The 9646-nt window shown below is 43.4% G+C and overlaps 1 protein-coding gene across 1 annotated transcript; it reads right to left on the reverse strand.

Moving 5' to 3' along the window:
- Positions 1–1740: 1740 nt before the first annotated feature.
- BTG1 (BTG anti-proliferation factor 1) lies at positions 1741–5945 on the reverse strand. Its single transcript, XM_077339031.1, has 2 exons — positions 5533–5945; positions 1741–3069 (listed from the first exon to the last, which is right to left on the reverse strand). The coding sequence occupies exons 1-2, from the start codon at positions 5678–5680 to the stop codon at positions 2705–2707; spliced, it is 513 nt and encodes a 170-aa protein (XP_077195146.1). The 5' UTR covers positions 5681–5945; the 3' UTR covers positions 1741–2704.
- Positions 5946–9646: the final 3701 nt, after the last annotated feature.

A 9646-nucleotide genomic window follows, 5' to 3' on the forward strand; every position in this document is an offset into this window, starting at 1 on the left:
GCCAACCTGTATAGCACTTGACACCCATGCACAAATGCAGAACAAGAGTTGCCAAACATGGTAATGGAACTTCACCCCAATAAGATAAAAATAGCCTATGAGAAAAGGGGAAGCAAGTAGCAGGGCTTAGGCCTTGATTTGGGCTGGTTTGTTCTAACACTTTAAAAGTTTGGTACAGTTCTAGCCCATCATTCCTATTTTGCACAGCCTTTAGTTGATGAGATGGTAAATTACTTCTTAATTACACAATAAAAATGGCAACCATTCTTGTCTTTCCCCCCTTCTTTCTAAAGTCAGTACTAGATCTTTATATAGAGCATTGCACTACTTGAGATGACTGAGTTCAGTAGGCATTCGATTCAACACTCATGGAAAATATCTTAGCCATGAGATCATGGAAATAATACTCTTGACCGCTATGATCAAATATATCAACATCCCTAGAGGAAATACTTAAGAGATGTGGTCTTCAATGCACCTTGGTCCTGTAAAACTGGCATTTGTGTAGTGCTTAAGTGAACAATTATATAGATACCTGAGCCTTGCGCTGATGGGCTTTAAAAATTATGTTGTTTCTTCACTACTTAGAATGCTGAAATATGGAACATGTGAAGTCCAAGAAACCTAGATAACCTGAAAATTAGATCCTTTCTCTTGAAATGAGATTGTTTTCTTTACAATAGAAGCATGTAAGACACATAGGGGATGAAAAGGTGGGTTGTGGGAATTAATTTCCCCTCCCCATGACTTAACCATTCTTTGTCTTTCAGGTTTTGAGGCAGATCTGTAGAAAGAATTCCAGCAGCCCAAAATTATCTATGATTACACAAGTTGTATTTATTGTAACTTATCTTGGGCTAGAGTGCTCTTAAAAAAAGAAATCAACAATTAACTGAGCAGTCTAAGGTATGCCAATTAACACTGAAGGCATTGTTTACCTATTAGTCAAAATATGCTAGGCCAACCCTCCCTTAAATTAATGGAATACATTCAAGGTCAAGAGCCACTTAATGTGTGGGAGTTTCATATGTTGAATAAACCATGAACTAGAGGAGTAGCAGCCATGAACATATCTATGCTTTCAGAATGCAAACTATAAACTGAGAACCAAACAGGGCATCTTCTGGTAAATGTGCTTAAGATGGCCTGTCCTTTAGCCTCATTAGTTTAGCACCAGGACATCTATTTAAATTTTGGGAAGGAAACACACACCTTTTGAAGACTCCCATCTTTACTGAATTCTAAAAGAGTCTTGCAGTTGGCAAGTGAATCACAACCAGTCTTTCTGTTGAGTGATAAAACTGCTAAGGTCTTTGAAATATATATCCTAGTAAACGCGGATTGAGTAGAACATTCATCCATTATATCATAAATGATTTGACTTTTTAAAAAATTAAAATTCAGCATGGAAGTTCAGAGTAGCCCGTTTAAGCTAGCTAAATCCTTGTTCATCAAGAAGCCATGTAAACATTAGTCTCTGGATTTATTCACAGCTCCCATTTGTTGGGTGTTATTTCTGCCTATTTTCAGAATTACAGTTATTTCCACGGTACAGCCCATTTTAAAAATGGCACATCAGGGTGACTCTCCAGACATCATCCATCCATCCATCATCAAGCTTTCCCCTGCATCAGTGCTCAATGCTTATCCCTTTCAATGCTTATCCTTTACAATACATTAAGTCCACTAGGACCTAAAAATAGTTTAACTGATCCTATGCAAGCACGACAAGAGATTAAATTAAAATGCCAAGATAGGAAACAATTTATTATAGAGAGAAGAAAAATTTCTCATCCAAAATATAGAAATCTGTACAACTTTGCCACAATCAATATACATGAACTGTACAAATTTACACCAGTTCATAATTTACCCAAAAAAAAAGATGACTAACAAAGTTCACAAAATAGATGGTGGTTTGTGGAAAAGACTTTTACCCAATTAAGTACAAGGAAATTACAAACCAGACCTCCACTTTCTAAAAATAAGAGGTTTACTCAGTCTTAGAAAACTACAAGTTAGCAAATGTACAGAGAGCTGGCTGGCTGGCTGGCTGGTAAACACACCACAGTTCAGACAGTGTCTTTATATGGTCTCTCTCAAGCCTGTTGATACAGTGGATCCCCCTGACTTGCTACCTTGAAGGCCAAAACACAATAGAGATCTGATCATTTTTTTCCCAGTTCATGCTCACTAAGTGTGACTTATGTACAGTTTATACATATTGGTAAGTGCTAGGTAAAAGTCTTGTAAGATAAAATTTCCAGTACTACCACGTTTCATAACAAGTTGTGTTACTGAGCTGCCAAAAACGGTAACTTTTTAAAAAATGTCATAGTGCAAATTTACTCAGCAAGATTTACTGCAGAGGATATTTTTATAGCTACAGACTTGGGCTGAAAGAATTTTTTTTTTTTAATTAAGCACTACATCTGGGAGAAAACTTCAGCCTTCCTGGGATAACTTCACACCTTAAGGAAATAAAGCGATCATCTTTACTCACAGGCTATTTAAATCACTGAAAGGTACTGTCGAAACTGTGGCACTGCCACTATAAAATAAAGTTTACCACTCTATCTTGTGCCAGGTCTTCACAGCTGTGACATGGTTTAAATTCCATAATCCATCCCCAGAGGAGCCCACCCAAAGTAAAAGAAACAAATTTATCCATCCATTATAAGATGATCCGTCCACAGGCTATATCTTAACCTGATACAGTCATCATATTGTAGCTCTTGGAGGGACTTGTTCTGCCCAAGAGAAGTTCTTCCTTGCAGCTTATTCTGCTGTCTACCATTTGCATGCTGGTGTTATTTTGACTAGCTCCTGCTGGTGTGGCTTCATACAGCACACAGATCGAGCCATCCTCGCCAATACGATAGGATACCTCATAAGGGTCAACCCAGAGAGTGAGTTCACTTGGAAGAAGTTGGAACAGTTCCTGACTGCTGATTCCAATCCGCTGTGCTGCCTGCCCAATCAAGGGATCCATTTTATGGTTGATCCGGATACAACGGTAGCCTGATCCTTTGCATGGCTTTTCAGGGAACCAGTGATGTTTATAATGTTCTACAGAACAAAAACAAGGCAACAAAGAGGTAACACTTAGCTTTTCATAACCAGTTCAGAAACACATGAAAAGTCAACTTAGATGGAATAATCGTACGTAGCTGTGGAAGAAGAAACATGGGTCAGTAATGTAGTACATCCTTTGCATGCAGAGGTCCCAGTTCAATACTTATCATCTTCTGGGAAAGAGGCAGAGCAGATAACAAGTGTTAAGGAAGACCTTTCTCTGCCTAAAATCCAGAAGAGCCATTGCAATCACGGAAATCTTAACTGAGCTATATGCTTTGATGGTCTAACTTGGTATAAGGGAACTTCAGTTTTATCTAAAAGCTCATTATTTACTGGCCCAGAAAACAGTGGTAAGCTTGACAGAAACACAGATGCTTCAATTATTGTACCGATTCTAGAGAAATTATGGGTAAAGTCCTTTGTCAATGAACTTGTACTGAAAGATACCCCCTAAGGGGAAGTAGAAAATGCACATAATTGGTTCACTGGGTAGAAACTAGGAGCAATACAAGGGGGGAAATGTCATGTATTGCCTCCCAAAAACTGTTTCAGACTTTACACAGACGCAGACTCACACTTGCAGACTCATCTGCATTGGGTAATGCAAGCTCAACTGCATTTGCAAACACAGCCAGAAGCAGGAAATCTGCTTCCAGATGTGTATCATATTGGGAGACACTGGAGCTACAATCTCACATGAGAAAACACAATATTCATGTATGAAATTGTAACGTGAAAAGTAAATGTCCTGCATTCCCTGGCTAAATATGTTACTAAATTTGTGATACTAAACAAAAAGAAGCACCACACAATTCAAGCTTTAGCGATATATTCTCAAAAATGTGGTCTGTAGAAGTTTGAATATATTTGTCAAATCCAATTACTCCTTTTTGCATCTTTGTTATTAGTTACATATGTAGAGCAATATGAATTCTAGTAGGTGACATAATTTTTAAAACCAATCTAAAAAGTTTTACTCCTGTCCATAGTCAATGTTGTGCTTAAATGGTATGGATTCATTATGATACTTTTACTCTAGGGGAAAGGATATTTGTTCCTGTGCTTCATTAGGAGCCTTGTTACCGTAGAGTCAAACACTTCATTGAAGTGTTCCAGTACTACCCACAAGAAAATATTCCCAGAACAGTAGAATGCTTGAAACACTTCAAATATTATTGGGTGAATGGCATCCTTTAATATTAAAAATTTAAAAAGTATGGCATAGTAGCAGTGAAGTCCATAGTATGATGTTTGGTGGTGATTACGTTGTTTGCATTTTAATCCTCATCTCAGACAAGCACATCAGAGCCCAGTGAATTACTGCAATTGCTTTGCTCATGCACTAGTGGCATTTCTTTTGTTTACTACAATGAAAAGAAGCTACATTTAGACAGTGACATGAAAACAAGGGACCACTGTGAGATGCAGAAAAGTACTAGTAGGAATCCACACAGATACACTACTACAAGCTGTTCCAGAAATAAGAAAGGGAGGTGAGTACTTCTCAGCTGTAAAGTGAAGCGAGTGGCAGAGAAAAGGAAGCAGTGAGTGACTCTGGGACGAAGCATATACACCAGCTCTATAATAGCTGGGTTACAACAAAAGAACGAATGCTGCCATTTGTCACCATTCACTCAGCCAAAAAGGACACCTTATCGACTTCTTTCAGAAGCCAAGTGGGGGAAGAACTAACACTTCTTGCCCTCTCACACCGCCCTCAAACCCCCAACAGTCCAAGGGGCGAATGGGTCGTCTCCAAGGGCATTGTGCTGACATCCCACGCAAAAAACAGCAGACATGATGGCCACTTGTGTGGAGAATGGAGATGAGCAGGATATAGAAAACTAGATCTCTTGAGTTTTGGAGTAACTACAGGCAATTCACGGGTTTTATTCTTTCGCTTCACGTTAACGAAGTACAAAAAGAACTAGTAAACCAAAAAACGCCCACCTCCACGATGAACCCTGGGAATCAGGAAAACAAGCCTCCCCTTTCCTTTCCCGGCAGAAATGTGTATGTGTGTGTGGAAGGCAGGGAAGGAGATTAACTAATCGGAATGACGTGATCTCGCACAGAAATACAGAAAAGGAAAGACACCCACACAGCGAGACCTCAAAATGGGTCGGGGGAGGGGGGGAAGCTGCTCTTTTTCTTTTACCAAAAGGGAGGGGGGGATGAGAGCGAGCGTAGTTGATACTAGAAGCAAAACCGGGCTGAATTCGTTCACTCCACTAAGGGGGGGGGGCTGCTTCTTGACCCTGTGCTTGGTACAAATACGTTTTGTCCCCCGGCTTCCTTTACGCGCCTTAAACCAACAGGAGAGCCAAACAACACCCCCGCCACACGCCACTGTCCGGGGAGAGGCACAGGCGGAAGGAAGGGGGCCCGAACCCCTCTTCTCCCCGCCTGGGATGGTCACTCTAATGGGTCGCCGTTCCCCCAGCCGCCGCTCACCTGCCAACAGCTCCTGCAGGCTCTGGCTGAACGTTTGCAGCTGCCGCTCGTTCATCAGCCCCTTGGTGCGCAGGAACTTGGCGATGAAGCCCACGGCCGCGGCGATCTCGCGTATCATGCTGGCCCGGGTGTAAAGGGCAGGATGCATGGAGGCGGCGGAGGGGGCGAGGGGCAGCCAGCTCCGGTGGTTGAGTGGGAGGAGGGGGGTCGGGACCCACAGGCAGCGAGTGGCGGGGGTCAGAGAGAAAGGGGCAGGCAGGCAGGGGAAGCGCCGGGCGCGTTCAGAGGCCTGAAGTGCAACGCTCTCCCCCACTCATCTGCCTCCCGCTGACGTAGGAGGGCAGCAGCGGCGACGTCGTCGGCAAGCACTTCGACCATCTCCCGTCTGCGAGGCACGAAGGCAGAGGCGCTGCGTGTGCCGCCTTTTATAGGCACGGTCGGGCGACGCTGGCGTCGGCGAGGGACTGAGAACCCGCCGCTGCCAATCCGGTGATCGCACCATTGTGACGTTGCCTCTGGGGCGGAGGGGGCCGTGGGCAGGAGTGATGTCATCTGATTGTAAACAAATAGAAGGAGGGAGAAGTTGGAGCTGCGGCTGCTGTCGAGGCTGGGAAACAGCCGCAGTTGGGGAACGGCGCGTTTGGCGTCGGGAGGAGGAGGAGGAGGAGGAGGAGGAGAGGCAGGCAGGCAGGCAGGCAGGCAGGCAGGCACCAACTTCGTCGCCAGGAGGGCCCTAACGAGGAAACGCGTCGGCAGTTCTTCTTCAGCACCCCCCCCCTTCCTCCCCAGCCATTCGACTTGCTTGCACTCGGAGGGCACCCAGAGATGCTGCTGTCTGTCCCCAACGAAGTCTGGCTCTTCTGCGCCATACCAAGCGAAATAAGCTGTGGCCTGTTTTGGCGCAGTTCACGATAGGGTTTGCCCAAGCGGACGTGACAGTTCCCGCGCTTTTGCTCCTGAACCTTCCTTGTGCGTAACAGGCGTTCAGGGCCAGCCACGTTCGAGATGATTGTGTGCTTAGCTGCCCAAACATGCTCCGGTTCTGGGTTTTCACTGCCCGGACGCCGGCCCGTGATTCAGATATGGCAATGGACAAAAGAAGAGGTAGGGAGCGTGAAGCCATATTTGTTTAAAGAGGCGAAAAGGAGACATAGAGGTCCTAAAATAAGTGACAGGACTGCCTGACCCTGAATGATAACATGCAGAGTGGAATGACACCGTGTATAAATAAATAAATACCGTTGCCGAGTTGATTTTGAAAAGTTTCTGGATATTTAGAGGAAGAGCCTGTCAGAGGCAAGATTTTGGGAGGCAGCTTAGTGAGATTAATACATAGAAAACATCCTTCCAGACAGCCATTTTATTCAGGGGAACAGATATCAGTAATCCGGAAATCAGTTGTCATTTTGGGAGCTCTCCAAGCCCCACATGGAGGCTGACAACACTAATGGACCCTGGGACAGCCCCCAGTGTGGAATGGTGGCTCTCAGGCCCAGATACACTGCTCTGGAGCTGAATTATGGTTCTGTGACTGGAATGACACCCCCCACAATGGAAAGACAGACTTTGGGACCAGATAAACTACTCTGGAACTGAAATAAGTAGACAAAAAAGACTCAGCAAGGCCAAATCTCTGCCAAACACTAATGTTGCTTTCATCTGGCACCCAGACCTCTTCTGGAACCAGTTCAAATCAGTCTGAATCACTACACTATCAAAACAACAAATGTAGTCCATTAAAGTGCTTCTATGACTGAATAAAAGAAATATAATGAGATCCTATTTTTTTTTTTACCCTACTATCCTAGCACAGTGATGCAAATTATATGAAAAAAATCAATGGTGATTTTGTCATTCATCTCCAAGTCTGACCTCTGCAAAGTCCACAGAGCCATCCATCTCAGGAATCAACCAAGCTCAGGAACTATATCTGAACATTCTTGTTGCAACTCCATGTGGGATCCAAAGTGCACAACAGCTTGATAATTCACATATTGTGTGTTCCCTGAAAAAGATACCAGTGACAACCTGTGTAAATAGCCACCAGTGAAACTGTAAGGGAGTGTGTAAAATTCCTGGATACGAGCAGCATAGGCCCAGAGAGTAGTAGTAATCTACTAATGCCTCTGCAAAAATAGTGCCTATCAATACTTCTATTAAATCCAGGTAACTATCGACCCGTCAGCTTGACATCTGTAGCTGGCAAAATTTTGGAACAAATCATCAGTCAGTCCTTGAGCAACTGGAACAGAGAGCTGTGATTTCTAAGACTCAGCAGGGGCTTCACAAGAACAAGTCGTGTCAGACCAACCTTATCTCTTTTTTCGAGAAAGTGACTACCATGTCGGATCAAGGGAATGCTGTGGACATAGTTTATCTGGATTTCAGTAAAGCTTTTGATAAGGTCCCACATGATATTCTTGTTGACAAACTGGTAAAATATGGTATGGACACTAATTCTGTCAGGTGGATCGATAACTGGTTGACAAAGGATACTTGTAAATGGTACAGCAACCTCTTGGTGAAGAGTGACAGGTGGAGTGCCCCAGGGATCTGTCCTGGGACCTGTATTGTTCAACATATTTATAAATGATTTGGATGAGGGATTAGTGGGAGTACTTATTAAATTTGCAGACAACACTAAACTGGGAGTGATAGCAAACACAACAGAAGACCAAATCAGAATACAGGATGATTTTGGTAGGCTCAAAAACTGGGCTAAACTAAATAAAATGAAATTCAATAGGGACAAATGTAAAGTTCTGCATTTAGTTAGGAATAACCATATACACCAATTCAGGATTGGAGAGACTTGTCTTGGCAGTAGTATGTGCTAAAAGGATCTTGGAATCTTAATAGACCATACATTGAACATGAGTCAGCAGTGTGACTCGGTGGCTAAAAAGGCAAATGGGATTTGGGGCTGTATCAAATTGAGTATCATGTCCAGATCACAGGAGGTGATGGTACCACTTTGCTCTGGTTCAGCCTCATTTGGAGTACTATGTTCAGTTTTGGACACCACAGTTGAATAGGGATGTAGACAAACTGCAGCGTGTCCAGAGGAGGGCCACAAAGATGGTGAGGGGTTTGGAGACCAAGATGTATGAGGAAAGGTTGGGGGAGCTTGGCCTGTTTAGCCTAGAGGGGAGATGACTGAGAGGGGATCTGATAACCATCTTCAAGTATTTAAAAGGCTGCCATATAGAGGATGGAGCAGAGTTGTTCTCTCTTGCCCCGGAGGGACAGACCAGAACCAATGGGATGAAATTAATGCAAAAGAAATTCCAACTGAACATCCAGAAGAAGTTCCTGACAGAGCGGTTTCTCAGTGGAACAGGTATCCTCGGGAGGTGGTAGGTTCTCCATCTTTGGATATTCTTAAACAGAGGCTGGATTGCCATCTGACAGAGAGGCTGATTCTGTGAAGGTTCAAGGAGTTGGCAGGTTACAGTGGATGAGCGATAGGGTTGTGAGTATCCAGCATAGGTCTGGGAGCTGGACTAGATGACCCAGGAGGTCCCTTCCAACTCTATTATTCTCAAAACTTTTATCATTAAGAAACCTCTGAAACATTCTTCAGGCTTTGAGAAATCAGAGATGTGGTGTGATCATGCAGAATATGGTTGAGAAGCATAGCTTTGACAGGCCCACCCTGGGCTCCTCCCCTTCCCACCCTTTCCAGGCCCATCATTAGCCATGGGAAGGGGAGTGACATGACCCCCTATGGTCATATCACTTGATAAATGTTTAACAAATTAGAAAAATATATTACAAATTAATTAACTCCCACCATTCAGCAAACTGTTCCGGGGCCGTCAAGACACCCCAGGGTTTCACAAAACTCTGATTCAGAAAGCCTGGGCTAGAAAGATGCATTGAAAATGGAAACTTGGTTTACTTTGCTTCAAATAAGTGCTTCACATACTGTTCAACTCTGGTATTCAGTACTGCTGCATATATTATTCAGTTCAGTAGAAAATATGGAGGCACAGTATATAAATACAATAATGAGAGAATATGAATATGAATCGCAGATAATATGAAAGACATTTTTTGGCCTTTCACTGGACTGATTTCTACATGTGAGACTAGACATTTTCAGTCTTTACAA

Source organism: Paroedura picta, chromosome 5 (assembly GCF_049243985.1).
Source record: "Paroedura picta isolate Pp20150507F chromosome 5, Ppicta_v3.0, whole genome shotgun sequence".
NCBI classification, from domain to species: domain Eukaryota; kingdom Metazoa; phylum Chordata; class Lepidosauria; order Squamata; family Gekkonidae; genus Paroedura; species Paroedura picta.

Bases quoted from the DNA above. Each gene is read 5' to 3' on its own strand.
- BTG1 (XM_077339031.1), bottom strand. From the start codon at position 5,680: ATGCATCCTGCCCTTTACACCCGGGCCAGCATGATACGCGAGATCGCC. The intron at 3,070-5,532 runs GTGAGCGGCGGC...TTTGTTCTGTAG, and splicing joins CCTGCAGGAGCTGTTGGCAG to AACATTATAAACATCACTGG.